The sequence below is a fragment of the Periplaneta americana genome, chromosome 5 (assembly GCF_040183065.1).
Source record: "Periplaneta americana isolate PAMFEO1 chromosome 5, P.americana_PAMFEO1_priV1, whole genome shotgun sequence".
NCBI lineage: Eukaryota > Metazoa > Arthropoda > Insecta > Blattodea > Blattidae > Periplaneta > Periplaneta americana.
The window spans coordinates 100,061,821-100,079,052 of record NC_091121.1 but is presented as its reverse complement, the minus strand read 5'-3'; the positions used below and the strand labels follow the sequence as shown (position 1 = coordinate 100,079,052).

At 33.4% G+C, this 17,232-nt stretch overlaps 1 protein-coding gene across 7 annotated transcripts in view; it reads left to right on the top strand.

Annotated features, from left to right (window-relative positions):
* Positions 1 to 17,232, top strand: part of Mctp (multiple C2 domain and transmembrane region protein) — a 1,238,231-nt gene that overhangs the window by 1,181,110 nt on the left and 39,889 nt on the right. For 6 of the 7 annotated variants that reach the window (XM_069826339.1, XM_069826342.1, XM_069826340.1 and 3 more), the window contains 2 exons: positions 1,443 to 1,572; positions 12,016 to 12,099. In XM_069826339.1, the coding sequence (XP_069682440.1) occupies positions 1,443 to 1,572; positions 12,016 to 12,099 (214 nt within the window). The remainder of the gene's footprint in view (positions 1 to 1,442; positions 1,573 to 12,015; positions 12,100 to 17,232) is intronic. The other variant, XM_069826343.1, reaches the window with a different exon arrangement.

Genomic DNA, 17,232 nt, shown 5'->3' with positions numbered 1-17,232 from the left:
CACATGTTACATGAAATAACTGTGTTCTTGATCTAAAAATTTTATAACATTTTAAAATAATATCTTACGAGACAAACTGAATTCTGATTATTTTTCGCATTGTATCGTTAGTTTTCATTTATTACACATGGATATATAATATTAACTAAATGTTATATATACATCTTGATTCTGTAGGCCTATCATCGTACAAAGTTTTATGAATTTCACATAGATATATATTAGGCACTTCTCGTAATGATATCCATAAATATTTCCGCAGTAAAATTGGTTGACATATAAGTAAATACCGGTATGATTTGAGAATAATCGTATTAGTACCTATTTCCACTTAAACTCCATTTAACATCGGTCTGAAAATAATAGAAACGTGATGATGTTATATTTAAAGTAGATATGATGAAGTGATATAATAGAAACCTAATTATGTTATACAGGGTGTCTACACCGAAATGCTCTATTATTTTTATTTTGCTCTTAATACCAAAGTAATAAAGGCAAAGGAATTTTATTCACAGATATAAGTCGTATGACGTATTAAGTTTGTAACAAAAAAACACACTACCATGTTAGTCCCTGCGTTGACACAAAGGATATCTAGGAATGGTACCAATGACTTCCACACGGAGGAACATGATTAGAGAAGATTGTCAGAAGAACGACCTATCTGCACATGCTGCAGCTGCAAGCCTTTCTCCAGGTTGTAGTTTCAACAAGATGGTGCTGGAAGTGTGTAGCACATTCCCAGGGTATTGGATAGGACGAGATGGACCCCTGAATTGGACTCCACGTTCTCCTGACATCAGGCCGCAGGATTTTTTTTTTTTTTGGGTGCTATATGAAGGACAGGGTGTACACCATTAAAGTGTGGGGACCTTCGAGACCTCCATGCCCGGATTGTGAAAGCCATTGGTACCATCTCTCTGAGCATATTGGAGCAGATGTGGACGGTAATCGAATACAGACTAGACATCCATCGTGCCACCAAAGGGGCTCACATGGAAGTTTGTGATTTTTTGTTACAAACTTAATCCCTCATACACTTTACGTTTGTGAATAAAGTCCCTTATCTTTATTTCTTTGGTATTGGAAGCAAGATAAAAATGGGCATTTCAGTGTAAAGTAGAAAGGAGGCAGTGATATGTTATTGAGAAGGAAAGGTTCAGATTTGACTTTTTCATTGTTGGTGGAATACAGAAAACACGACGTTTCGAGTGTTAGATCTGCCTTAATTTTAAATTAAAAGGAATTTTTCTCTCTGGAATATTAACAAATAACTACGAGTAACTCCATTTGACTGGCCCAAGCCATAGCTATATGTGAACAAGCAGATATAGCGAGTGCATTGTGTACTGTTCTTCTAAAATCATTTATTTTACACACTAGTGCCTAGGTTAGAATCACAGAATTGATGCTACATGTATGTTGGTTCTTGTTTGTAGGAGTTGCTTTGAATGGGAGTCGACGCCTCGTAGTATCATAGCATTCGTGATGTTCATAGTGTTGTGCTACTACTTTGAGCCGTATATGATACCCATAGCATTACTCCTTATCTTCCTCAAGTATTATATTGTAAGTATAATTTATGTATAGCTTATGTTTTGGAATTGTTATTGTTAAGACTTCCAAATTAATTTTTATCATTATTGTTCAACCATTCTTTCAGGAATATTTCAACACTTTCCTACAAAAATAGGGGATACAGGGTCACGATTTACATTTGATTATACTTTTAAAAAATATTGAATATCATGGCTTTTTAAATAAGATAATACAGTTTGTAACATGTTTAATCTATCGTTCTAAAATATTATAAGCAGTATTATATTTATTAAGAGAGTGTATTTGTGTGATAGCAGTTAGATTATATAAGATACTGCAAAAGAAAACAGTAACCAAATGATTTATTGTAAGTATGTAACAAAATGTACTGTACTTATTCAGTGCTGTAGTTGGGTCGGTACAGGCTGGTATGTCATACCTCTAAAGTAAAAACTCGCCGTTACCATACCAGAAAAAAATATAGACTCGAAAATATATTAATTATATTTAAGCAGTCTTTTATATACTTTGAAATGGAGGATAATTAGCTATTTCAAGAACATTTTGATTTTGATAGCCTATCTGGCATAAAAGTAGCGGCTAGCATCTCATATCCTTTGCTTAAACACTTGTTATTCGTTGTTTTATCGAAAACCATGTCTTCATTCGTTTTTTTATCGAAAACCATGTCTGACATATCAGGAGTAATTGTGATTTGTTAATTTCAACTTGTATACCGCAGTGGTATTTCTATAAGTAATTGACTAACTTTATGGCATGGTGGCTCGAAAAATCTACTACATTGATTCGCTAATTTCAAAACTTCCATAGATGCTTTCGCACAACACTAATTTTATGATGTGGCTCCTCAAGAATTCTGCTGCACTGATTCACTAATTTTAAAACTCGCTCAGATGTAGCTAATGCTAGCAGTTTGCTAGATGAGGGAAATATTGTTACTTTTCATGCATTCATGAATCTTGAGTCTAGTTACATATTATAAATTCTATTCCAATTTCAACTGAAGAATGTGAATGAGCATTACTGTAATGAACGATATCTGCACTAAGAAAATGAATACTCTTCCAGTAAAAGATGTTTTTAGGTTTTTGTTTCCAAAAAGTGTTGTTGGGTCATCAATGTCAGCGTTTAATTTCCTGCCTTATATGAAATTGTGGCTGCGATCTGGAAGGAGGCCTGCAGAGGAGATTGCATGATGAAAAAGTAACCTTGGAAAAGAAGATCAGTACAAATTTATATAGTCTAGTCTGATCAAGGAGATTTCAACAGTACCCCCTAAAATTTGTTCCAACTACAGCACTATACTTATTTTATAAGTTGCTGCACTAAATATTTCTCAAGTAATCATGATACTCCATTTATATGCACAACGAATAGAGCATCCATATAAACACTGTAAGCAAGCTCAAAATTATTGAAACAAATAATGTCTTATTGTGCTAAGTAAAATGCAGTAACTGCGCCACAGTTTAATGCTTCTTAATATACGGTAGCTTAAATGTTGGAAATTATGAAGTTCGTACGCTAGCATTATAAGCAGAGTTCAATTCTGTTTATAAGTGGCAGATACTCTTGCTATTAATATGTGCGAATAGGTGGTCAGCTGGGAGCTAAGGAGAGTTTGTGGCTGCACAATGCTGTCCATGTAAGCATTTAGCAATGCTTCGGTGAATTTATACAAAGCTTGCCCAACTTTTTGCATCATAGGGTTCATAGGGCAGATGGAGAGCATACCATAACCACAGCAAGGGAAAGTGTAATGGACGGTATCTGTTAAAGGGAGGGTAAGCGCACACACTGCATTAACAAGGAATGAACCAAATTAAGGTATGGGGAAACAGTTTGGTTTATTTAATACTATTTTCTTTATTTGTAAAACGTTTAACATACGTATTTATGTCCAGCATTCGAAAAATTATATGCATAAATATGTTACAGATTCAAGTGATCGTGCTCATAAATTTATAATGTGAAACTGTGAAGAAGTAATAAACAAAGATTTAGTAATATTGAAACGATACGTGAAAGATGAAAATAGTTAATATTGTAATAAAGTATAATACTTACTTACTTACAAATGGCTTTTAAGGAACCTGAGGTTTATTGCCGCCCTCACATAAGCCCGCTATTGATCCCTATCCTGAGCAAGATTAATCCAGTCCCTAGTATCATATCCCACCTCCCTCAAATCTATTTTAATATTATCCTCCCATCTACTTCTCGGCCTCCTCAAAGGTCTCTTTCCTCAGGTCTTTCAACTAACGCTCATGCATTTCTGGATTCATCCATATGTGCTACATGTCTTGCTCATCTTAAACATCTGGATTTAATGTTTCTAATTATGTTAGGTGAAGAATACAATGCAATAAAGTATAAAGTAAAGAAATTTAAAAATATATGCTGTTATTTTTATAGATGCATTATGCATTTAATCTTTTGTATTAAAATGATACTTGTATATAAAATAAATAATACAATCCTCTACATTAAAAAAGTGTAAATTTCTTAACAATGAAGTACCATGATAACCTGAGGGCTGAGTGGAGGAGAGAGCTAAAGGGGGCGTAATGTTGTAAGCAGTGGGAGGGTGCAACGAAACCAAGCTCCACCACTGCTCGACCTTTATCAGACAGAAAGTATTCCATTAATAAATTCCGAGCATATAGGGCTTCTTCAGTTGAATTAATTATAACAGTAGCATGCATCATTACAAAATCATTGGTTTGAACATTCTGGATTGATATTTGCAGTAGATAATTATGCAAGACAGCGGTAGCTTGGACTATTTTATTGCAAAGCTAAACATGGCATTCCAATGAACGATGATGTAACTTCCAAGCTTAAGCAAGTAACAACAAATAAATCATTGTCAAAATCATTACTATTTTCCCAGGCCATACTACCTCACAACATTGCGGACAAGACTGAAGAGTTTCGTGAAAAAGATAGTTTCCAGTGTGACCACCAGATGTGTCGAACATAATGAACAAATCGTACAAAGCATACATAGAGTAGTGTTCTGTGTGACCTTAGCTTCAAAGGTTCAGAGGCAGAGAAATTAAAAAAATATATGCCGGGTTTTTTAAATAATAGAGTTTTTAATTGAAATTGCTATGAAACGTTTTGAAATTTTATTCTGTCCATTCAGTAATGTCAGCCAACATCTTTCACATCTAGTAGCTTACATTAAAAGAAGTGTTGAAAATGTAAACAAAGTGTGGCTGAACCTCCAGTCTTGAAGCTCAGTCTCTGTCTCTGTCTCTCTCTCTCTCTCTCTCTCTTTCAGCCTATAGTCTAGCAACAAACATTTCAAAGTGCGCAGAAACAAAGTTCTGCTACCGGTCATATTGGAGTGAGGATTAAGTCACTTGTCATGAAACTCTTGAAGAGTGAAATTCTCCTCCTGTAAAGTATGATTTATTCTAGATAGTGTAATATAGCATTGTTGTATTCGTACTATGTTAGCATATTTCAGATCAGTCATAAAGTGTAAAATGGCCTACCTCTCTGTCATGCCTCTTGTTATCAGTTAGTGCATGTGAAACATGAAGTCATGCACTAAGCTGGAATGGGAGCACTATGTTTAGTCTGTTGTCACCCTATACAATGGATCATTAATTGACCGTTTATCAGAAACACTGTCATAAGATTAAGAAGTATTTATTTGTTAACGTAATTGATACCCATTCGGTAAGCTTATAAAATTTCCATCAGAAAGGACCAACATAATTTGGTAACAAGATGTGGCAGTTATGCCACACAGTTGGCAGTATGATGAACTCGTGATGGTTCTTCCTCATCATAGTGTTGGGCAATACAGTGTAATAAAAAGTACCAGTAACTTCAGTGTTTTAACTATCCACATACGAAAATAAATAGACGAATAAACGAATAAATGAATATGCAATCTCCTAGGCCACGAACAATTTTATAGATGATATTATGTGCTTATTTACAGCCTTCTCCATTTTAAAACCACGAGACACCGATGATGCTGGAGAAACTGTATTTACAATAGGTCTATATGTAAAGATGATTAATTTTTTTGTCCTATGAAATTCTCTGTTTTGGTTATTATTTGTTAATGACGGAGAAAAATTCGCTCCAGTGCCGGGGATCGAACTCAGGACCCCCAGTTCTACACACTGGGTGCTCTACCACTGAACTATGCCGAGCTCAATCCACAGCACTGGATCGAATCTTTCTCCTTTGGTCTTTTTCCTTTTACAAGTTGCGGTTTAATCATACTTAATAAAATATTGTAACATCTCACTAATGAATTTCAAACCTTAAAATTTCATCAGTACAGTATCATGCAAATGATGAAAAATTAATTCTCAGTTGTGTGCGTGCGTGCGCACACTCATTCATTATCTTACTAATATGTAATAGCCTATACACAAAATGATAATAGATAGTGAAAATTCTAAATTGTGAAAATTTGAAGGTACAATATTAGTGATGGTTACTGTTTAATATTCTACCAGTATATTAGCATGATAAGTTGAGATTTTACCTTGTTTCACTGTTCATATTGAATAACGAGAGATTAACATGTTTCAGATCTGTATTTTTATTAAAAAGCCAAATGACGATCTTTCTTTAACTGTTTATACATAATAAATGATTGAAAAAAGAAAGGACTATTCAAGCACATAGGCCTACTAATTTGAACTACCATATTATTTTTTTTTGTTTTTTTTTTTTTTGTTTAAACACGTAGTAAATGAAGTGAATAGCTTCCAGAATATTTGTAAGCATAATTAAACGTTATTTTAAAAAATTCTTTATGTACATTAATTACTATTACGTACAGCAAAGAAAACTTTTACAGGAATTGATCCTTTAATAATGTTTGTAATATATTTATTCATTTCCTGAAAGCGAAATTTCTGGTTCACAAAGACAATGTTACAATTGAGGTTTTTTTTTGTTTCTCAATCTTTATTTCTTTAGTAAAACAGTTTTTCTTTGTGGTAGTTTAGAAACTGACAAATTGCTTATTAGTAGTCTCTGTATAAACTTAGGAAGAAAGTGATTATTTTAAAGGGAAGATGTGATACACGAAGTTTGACCTGAACTTTAGGAATCATTTCCATAGGTCATTTTGAGCAAAAATAGTCACATGAATGGGTCAAATTATCATTAATTTTGTATTTATTTGTAAAAATCCAAATACAAACAATGGGATCTCCACTAAGGGGATAGGGGTTCCATTGTGACGTATGATGTACAGGAAGAGGGATAGAATAGGTTAGGTCTGATGATATCAGTTGTCCATATATATAGACTTTACATCAGCATTTTTCAATCTTACATTGGAAGATGTTCCTTAGAGACCAGGAATATTTATCATCAACATAATGGTTCCCCACCACTTTTCTCGTGTAGTAGTAACTCACCTTGTGTATTAGACGGAAGTACAAACAAGAGAACAATATATTAGAGCCTATCTGCTCGTATTGTGAATGCTGCTGTGCTCATGAGGCTGCTGAGCTAAAAAGTGCTATGCGCACATTTCACATCTTTGCAGCCAAGAGCCTTCAAGTGGAAAAAGTATATTTGAAAATCTGCTTTCAAACTGAGATACGCTTATTTTCTGTTTAATGCTTTATCTTTCTTTGTGTTTTTAATTGATTTCCTTTAAGGAGGAACATACACCTTCAAGTACTTTTACATACCGTACTGAAAAATTAGTGAAATTCTGAATCTTTTTTCTCAGCAAAAAATAAATGTGTAACCTTGAAGTTTTTTACATGCTGAATGTACACTACTTTTGCAATACCGGTATTGTATAAGATTTGTTCCAGCAAGCAATTCAGAACCCATTCCGAACTAATACCGAACTTCTTACAATGCATGCTCCAGTTGTGTATAGTGTCAGAACTAGTTCGGGATTTTACGTTGTTGGAACGTTTCTTAAACTCTTCTTTCACGGCCTTCGGAGTTTCTTCTCATATTAAAATTATATTCATCTTCCGAACTTAATTCGTCGTTAAAATATATCACTATCAAATTCCTAATCAGTCATAATCGACTATTTTTTTATTTTTACCTGCTAGTCTCGAAGCATTTTAACCATAATCAATCAATCAATCAATCAATCAGTCTTCTTAATATATCCAGTTGTTTACTGACAACATAAAGTCCACTATAGTCCACTGTAGTCTGTATTTTTTCACTGCCATTTTAACCATAACTTCAGATTAAACCATCTACACATGCGTCAACAATTCAGAATTCCCAGTTCTGCTCTTAATCGAGAACCAATTTTACTCATTCTGAGTTGGAACAGAGAACTGGGAGTTTAGTATCAGTTTGGAATCAGTTTTAGTCTCGTTGGAATGCACATTGAGCTATTGCGCATAAGCAGGTAGTTCAGAATTGATTCCGAACCATGCTGGAACAAACCTTCAGTAAACTGTTACTACAGTCTAGTATATACAGTCACGAAGCTCAATACGTAGGGAATGTGCATCCATAGATAGTTGCTAACCACTAGGATCGCTACTCTCGCCTCATCACGTACAATGTGAGACAGTACCGGCACAGTCTATTGTTCCTAGTACTCTCATCAACTCAAGCTTCGTGACTGCATATACTAGACTGTGCTGTTACCATTACGGGTTATTAGAAGTACAAAATGGTGCCTGTAACTTTTGTTTATTCAGATAGTTTCCCTGACAACGCAAACAGTTTGAAGATATTGTAGTGAAAGTTTGCATGAAATTGTATTTTATTCTTGTCAACTACTTATAGTTTATTTTATTTTATTTTATTTTTTTTTTTTGCCAAATAAAATTTTAAAACATTTGACTTTAAAATATAGGCTAAATTAAAATAAGAAATGTTTCTAGTGAAAATATTTCAATATTCTGTTGTTGTTGTTGCTTTTGTTTTCTAATGCCAGGCGTTTGACAATGAAGTCATTTGACCTCTTGCACTCCAATATTTTTCAAAGATATTATCATGACCAGCCACTGAAGCACAGATTTTGAGTTGTTCCGAATCCATTTCTTGGTTTGAATTGCACAATGGGCAGTTAGGGGACTGATATATTCCAATTCTATGCAGGTGTTTGGACAAACAATCATGGCCTGTTGCCAATCTAAATGCAGCTACAGACGATTTTCGTGGTAAATCGGGAATTAACTGTAGATTTTGATGCAGAGAGTTCCATTTTTTCCCTTGGGATTGAGTTATCAAATTTTGTTTGTTGAAGTCTAAGTATGTAGATTTAATAAATCTCTTCACAGAGTAATACGTAGATTTGGTAACAGGTCTGTAAGTAGCAGTGCTGCCTTCTTTGCTAAAGCATCCGCATTTTCGTTTCCCAGGATTCCACAATGGGATGGTATCCATTGGAATACAATTCTTTTATTGAGTGATATTAATTGAGAGAGCATTTTAGTTATTTCTGCTGTTTGAGATGAAGGTGTGTGTTTAGAGACGATTGATAGAATAGCTGCTTTGGAGTCTGACAATCAGTAGCGGCTGGTGGTCAAAGTAATGAGTGTGCTACAATCTCTATATTGGCCTACTGTATACACTTATATGTATTTATCTTAATTTGAGACTCGCCTAGTGACGAAATATGAAGTCCATACGACGTTCCTTCCTACTGCAGAACTTGTCAATTACCCTGGAGTTAAATCCCTCCATCTTGCACATCATACTCTTTTCTATTGATAGTATTGCAAGAGCAGTGAGGCGATCCTGGGGCATAGTGTTCCTTAAAAACATTTTATGCGTTTAAAGAAAGAAAAACATCTTTCTGGCTCAGCAGTGGTCATTGGTGTTGTAACCAAAATATTTAACAACTTCGTTACTTCACAGAATGGATCCTGTGAATTGTTGGAGGCTATGTTATGTATTGTAACAATTGAACAGCTCCATCTATATTTCGGAAATCGGGTCTTCCATATAGAACCCCAAGTTGTGTCTTTAACACTCTTTTGTTCAGTACAGTATAGCTGTTGACAGCAACTTCAAGTTTGCGTTCAGGAAAATTATGCGAAAAATTGTCAAAAAATATGCTGTTTAACAATTTTGTTGCGTTCTAGGTAGGTTAAAGGCTGAAACGATAAGTAGTTTCCTGAATTATACTGTCACATAATTCCTTGGCTTCAATTTTCTAGACTGACTGATTCAGGAGGAACCTAAAAAACCAGGTAGATGGCAGCAGCAGTCGGACACTTGAATTACCAAACAAATTGTACATAGTTCCGAGTTCTTCCACAAACAAGCATTCTTTCGTTACCCTTTACTTTTGTAATCTCCAAGCTGTGTTGTGCTGAAGCTGACTACAGCACTTCCCCGCTTAAAAATAGCCAATCAGAGCAGTGATTTCAGCTTCGCACATGCGCATTAGTTGTCTACATTCTCATATAGAGTTTTGAGTAGCACAACTTACTGCCTGGAGCACCAAAGAGCGAAGAGCGAAGACTAAACACTCTATAACGCGTCGTGAACATAACCACGGGAAATTGTCAAATGGCAGATCAAATACTATGGTATTGCAAATACATTATTTGAGCAAAAATTATCATTGTGCTGTAGCACTGTAGCACATAAGGACGGGCTGCCCCTGCTGACAATATAACTGCATTCCTAAATTTATTGATGTGGCATAGAAGATTCCTGAGACATTCACTTATTGCAATGATTTCACCATCAAAACTTGTTGTTCCATATCCAAGAGATCTATAAAGTGAGAAGAGACAGCACGTAACACCTGCACCGGCACCTTGTTCTCTGGAGATCAAGGATCTGTCGGTGTATAAATGAAGCCAGTTTTGTGGAGGGTACCTAATATTAATTGTCTCTAAAGACAATTGTTTCAGTATTTCAGTGTTTACTTCTGATTTCAGTATTTCTTCTGTTAAATTTAGATTATATTCTATATTTAATAAAGTTAAAGGGTTTGGTTTAATTTGTAAGTTTTCTTTTAAATTCGGGATATTGATTTTCTGTTTTAATTCTTGAACAATGGATATGAAACTTTTTTGAGTTTTCAATCTACAGAGAGGACTGTATGAATGCCAATTGTTTCCTGGTAATCTGATAAGTTTTTCATATTGAATCAGTGCTTTTTCTTCTATTGTCATTTTGATGCTGTTAATATTAGTGAGGAATTTCATAGAATCTATTGGCGTTGTTTTGATTCCACCAGTAATGAGTCTGAGAGCTTGGTTTTGAACATATTCTATTTCGTTTATGAAAGGTGAAGTAATTAAAATTTCTCCGCAGTATGTCAGCACTGGCTGTATAAACATTTTGTATGTAGTGTTCAAAGTATTCCTAGAGCATCCCCATTTCTTTCCTGCTAGTCTTTTTAGAAGGGAGAATCTTTTACGAGCTTTTTCAGAAATGTATTTCAAATGGTTGCTCCATGTTAACTTACTATCGAAAATAACTCCAAGATATTTGGATTCATAAGTCCTAGGAAGGTGTTGGCCATTGTATTGGATATTGAATTCTCTTTCTTTTTTACCGAGTGAAAATATTTGGTAGTTACTTTTGCTTAAATTGAGTGTCATCAAATTTGATGTAATTTCAATATTTCAATATTCTAGGTTATGTTGTTCATATGACATTCAGGAATAATTAGAAAAACTAATCACTCAGAAATACTGATATGTGGAAATTATGAGGGAAATGGCATTTCAGTGTACAAAATGCAGCTACCATTTTGAATTGCTAATTATCCGTAATGATAGCAGTTATATTAAGTCTGAAAATAATATACAATTATTGCAGAAATGACGTATATTGAGCATATGAAATTTCAAGGTTACAGATTTATTCATTGCTGAGGAAAAAAATATTGAATTTCACCAATTTTTTAGTATCGGTACTGTACTTAAAGGTGTATGTCTTCTCTTAATTTTGCTCACAACTGCTTCTACTTTCGCAGGTTTCCTACAGCTGCATCTCCTTAATATTACTAGTCAGACTCATGTTCATATGAAATTTTTGCTCAAAATGGACTATAGAACTGATTCCTAAAGTGCAGGCCATACTTCGTGACTCACCCTGTATATTTGTCTTTTAGAAACGTCACAATACCGAGATATGTTTTTATTAATTAATTATAGTACATATTGTATACTGGTACTTCCACTTGTTTTCAAAATCTTCTAATCTTAGAGCTATTCTTTCAAATTGAAAAAGTAGTTCATTGTAGGCTAAATGTAAATTATTGTGTAGCAGTTTAATACTGACATACTTTTTCTAGCTTGCTTATCCTCTCTTTTTTCTATCATGACTTAAATCCTTGGTTTTTTTTTTTTTTTCACATTTTATTATTTTCCTTACTAACATTTGTTTGCTTTATTTCCTGCAGTAAACATTTATTTATGTGGGTGGTGGCTGGCTTTTATATTATTTATCTGGAAATGCTTCCAGCTCAATTGGAAATATTGGCAGAACAAAACAAATTTATGGTTTCAGGTACATGTTTTACACAAGGATAGCATTTCCAACATTATTCACCGTCTTATTTTCAATCTGTACAGTAGATGGAATGGCGAAAAGGTAAGATGTTTGAAGTTGAGACCTCAGAATAAAAGACTTCTATCTGTTACCACTCTCATGATATACCTATATGTAACTGCTTTTTCTCTCACTCATTTTTGTCTCACTCCACTCACTCACGGACTCTCACTCTTACACACAAACATACACACACAGATATAGGCACAGCAGATACAGTATTGAGCCTTGTACTCTTAAATGTTTTATAGTTGTTTTTGAAATCAATTTTATGTTACAGCTAATAATCTCTTAATCAATGTAACATATTGAACATACAAAAATATTGTAAATACCGTATCTTGGAATATTAAACAATTTTATTTATGTAATTAGTGGTACTCTGATAATCACTAGGCCTACAGATTATTTGTTAACTTAAAATATTCAGTATTATAATTTTATGGCTTACAAATGCCACTACTTAAAAGTTTCAAATGGTATAACTTAGGATATTATCATCATGATTTTATTTGAGAGACGATAAAATTATGAATGATATTCCTGAAATAAATAAAAGTTAATTTTAAAATTATTTATGATCTGAAAATGATAAAAAAAATAAATAAATTTAATTTGGGAAACTACTGAATGTTTACTACGAACAACAAAACAATTGATCATGATAGATTTTGAAGTAGAGTTGTGCTCTGTTACATGAATGATCTACCCAGTTAGCTACAGAAGGAAAATTGTTATGAGATTCACTTTGAATTGTCAGGAATGTTGGGTTGACAGAAGTTATTCATACAAGTTTCTTTGCATCACTTTCCTGATACTTAACGCGTTAATTAATGTAATTATGACTGTAATTAAAAGATGGCTCTAGGTAAATGAATTGCATATCATTTATATTATATTTTTGTTCTATAACTTGTTGAAATGAATGTTGCTATATCCTTTCCATGCGCACACTCATGCATTACGTATAGATATGTTTATTCGTACAAACTGCTATCTAGACGGTTTATATATGAAGATCTACGAATAAAAACTACATTATTTAAATTTCATTAGTAGAAGTCTATTTTACCATTGTTTGTGTCCCTTCAGGCCTGACAAAGTTTACTAACTAATTCATGTTCTGTCACTTCACATGAGAGCATAGGATCCAAAATTTAATGTTTACACTTTTATTGTAAGAAACGTTTAACAAATTTCTAATTTCTTGTACAGATATTGTTTACTGTATACCGGTATTCTTTCATTATTATCGTCGCAACTACTAACACCAGCACCATTATCATCTTCACTACAACCATAACTACAATACTGTAAGCCTACTGCTGCCATCACCACTGCCCTAATATCATTAAGTACTATATCATCATCACTTCTATAATCGTAGACCTTTATTTTCATCATTGTTGTTGTCCTTGTCATCATTACCACCACCTATCAATCAATTTAAGTCCATTAAGATAATATTTACATAAGTATATTTTGCAAGTAAATGACAATTATCTTTAAATTTGTACATTTCTTATAAATTATTTATCGGTAATATGAATTTTCCCAAGTAATTTACTAAGATTACTATAAAATGTAAATTCAGTTTAAGCATTCGATTTGTTTATATACGTATTTGTAAATAGTACAAATTCTTTATTAGATTTAATACTTACGGGTCAACACTGAGAGCATAATATATTAATATTATAGATTTATTAATTTTTCATACAGAATAATATCTGTAATATTGACAATTAATATTTGAAGAGAAAAATTCGCTCCGGTGCCGGGGACCGAACCTGGGTCCTTGGTTCTACGCACCAAGCGCTCTGACCACTGAGCTATGCCGAATTCAATCCACAGCCCGGATCGAATTCTCCTCCAGATATTATTCTGTATGACAAATTAATAAATCTATAATATTCTCATAGCTAGCAGTGCATATGTCTGTACACATTACTGTGCACTTAACTGCGGAATCCCGGCAAAATAACTCACTCAACACTGAGTGCGCTCCTAGTATAATGGCAGTTGACATTGGACGTATAAGTCAACATATATGCCTAACATGGAGTCAGGCCGTAAAGGGAAAACATTGAAGGAGGAGAATTCGATCCGGTGCTGTGGATTGAATTCGGCATAGCTCAGTGGTCAGAGCGCTTGGTATTTAGAACCAAGGACCCGGGTTCAATCCCTGGCACCAGACCGAATTTTTCTCCTCAAATATTAATTATAATATATTAAGTCAAAGCTAATGTGCAAGATAATTTTATTAATTTTCATGTGGACTGGAATCATTAATGGCAGTTATTCCAAAATAAAATATAGTCTAGTTGGGGAATCATGTAATAAAAAAAAATCAATTCATAATTATTTTTTCTCATTTTCCATTTCAACATACAGAAATTGTGTCATGTAATTTTGCTTCAAGATCATATCAAACAGATGTTTCTGTTAGCTTTTATTTTTGTTTTTAAATAATCTCCTTACGTTATTTATACTTTTCATTGTACCTTATACTTCTGTAGGGTCGTTTTTATGTAGGCCTAAATGTTTAATTGAATTTTATTTATAATGAAAACTGATTGGTGGTAAGTTATACAGAAATAATTTGTGCATATTATAATCTTAAAAAGCTTAGTCTCTCAGTGTGGTTACTAAAATTGCTCAATTTGGACAGATAAGGAATTATTTTTTTATGTACGTACAGTAATCTGACTACCTCATTATTTGAATATAATTTACTAAATATGGTACCGGTAATGATTCTACCAACAAATCTTTTTAATAGTTATATTTACTTTCAATTCAATTTATTGTTACCTAAAAACTACATAAACCTACCTAAACTACCCAAACAAAAATATTAAGTTTCCTATATCAAATAAGAAACTTCTTTAATTTTGGACATATTAAAGCAATTATTTAAGTATTTACTCGTGGCTTTTAGAGAACTCGGAGGTTCATTGCCATCCTCACATAAGCCTGTAATCAATCCGTATCCTGAGCAAGACTGATCCACTCTCTACCATCATATCCCACCTCCCTCAAATCCATTTCAATATTATTCTCCCCATCTACGTCTCGGCCTACCTAAAGATCTTTTTCCCTCTGGTCTCCCAACTAACACTCTATATGCATTTCTGGATTTTCCCATACGTGCTACATGCCCTGTCCATCTCAAAAGTCTCGATTTAATGTTCCTAATTATGTCATGTGAAGAATATAATGCGTGCAGTTCTGCGTTGTGTAACTTTCTCCATTCTCCTGTAACTTCATCCCTATTAGCCCCAAATATTTTTCTAAGAACCTTAACCCCTGTTCCTCTCTCGAAGTGAGAGTTCAAGTTTCACAACCATACAGAACAACTGGTAGTATAGCTGTTTTATAAATTCTTTCAGCTTTTTTGAGAGCAGACTGGATGACAAAAGCTTCTGAATCGTATAATAACAAGCATTTCTTATATTTATTCTGCGTTCATATTTGTTACTGTTGCTTCAAGATATTTGAATTTTTACACCTCTTCAAAGAATAAATTTCCAATTTTTATATTTCCATTTCGTACTATGTTCTGGTCACGAAACATAATCATAGCAGTTGTTTAAGTACGAATTAAAATAGATAAATAAACATTTAAAAAGTTTAACCATGCTATGCATAAAATCGTTACATATAATTATAATACAGTAAATCGAGAATTAACACAATGCCACACGAATCCTAATTTCAAGAGCTTGATACTGTTAATAGTTGGGTTGCATGAAATTAGTCTTTTCAAGATGTACCGGTAACTCCAATTGTTCATTTCATGTGAAGTAATATTAAATAATATGGATTATCGGACTATTATATTAATCACTATGAAGGTTTGTTTCACGTATCATGTATTTTTAAATATTTGTCTTTGAATATAAAGTATATTTCATGATAATTTAGAGAAGTAGCAGAATGTTATCGATGAAATAGGAGTACCCCAAGAAAGCTTCCTCTCATCTTCTTTGTTTACAACAATTGTACCTTCAATCTATAAAAGTTTGAATATACTGCACATCCAGCTAATCTGTATTTGTTCACATAAAGAAATGTAAAATATTGTTTAATAGGACAAATCGTGAAAGATTAAATTTAGTCTGTGTATTGCTTTAATACGGAAAAAACACAGGATTCCTAATATCTTCTTGTCTCTTGGCCCATGTCTTTTGAATTCTGTTATTAATTTGAATTCCCATAGTAAGGAATGTAAGTTTAGCCTATACCCTACACTGTTTACTAATTATCTGATCTTAGAATTGTATAATGTTACATAATGTGGTGACTTATTTTGCTATAACAGTTATAATCTTTTAGGAAAATGATATTAACTCTTCTTTTAATTCTGTAGTGTTGTTTTGTAATTAATTACTACATATCCAATAGGTTGGCAGTTGGGTAGCTCACTTGGTAGAGTAAGTAGAGTGACATGTCCCACATCATGTATATGATCAGTGGATGTAATAAATGATTATGATTATGATTAAATGATTACAGACTGCAAGTCATGGGTTCAGTTTCAGGTGGTGACAGGATTTTCTCAATCCTGAAACATTCCAGAATGGTCCTAAGGTTCATTCAACCTCCTATTAAATTGAGTACCGGGTTTTTTTTTGGGGAGGGGGGAGGTGAATAACAGTCAGAGTGTGATGCTGACCATACCACCTTATTTTAGTGCGAGATGGAGGTCTACCTCCACCCCTCAAGTGCCTTCTGGTGTATACAGGGTGAACTGTAAGTAATGTCATTAATTTTAGGGGGTTATTCTTTGAGATATTTCATACGAAAAAGTGTAATACAATTTTGCTCGTTTTTACTTCCTTTTGCAGATAAAAATTGCTTTATATGAAACATTTCATAGTATGTTTTGAGAAAGACATTGATTTAACTCCCAATATGGTCAGTCAATTGAAGAGGGTAGAGTATTATGGTAATAAATTATTGAAAGAATTTTAGTTTTGTTCTTTAAATGTGCAGAAATTTGATCCTAAGAAATGTAACATTGTAAAATTCTTTTGCAGAATGAAAAGTTACATTTGTTCGAATCAAATTTCTACAAATCTTAAGGACAAAACTAAAATTCTGCTCTCTGAAATTGACTGAAAATATTGAGAATTAAATCAATGGCTTTTCCAAAACATGCTATGAAATGTT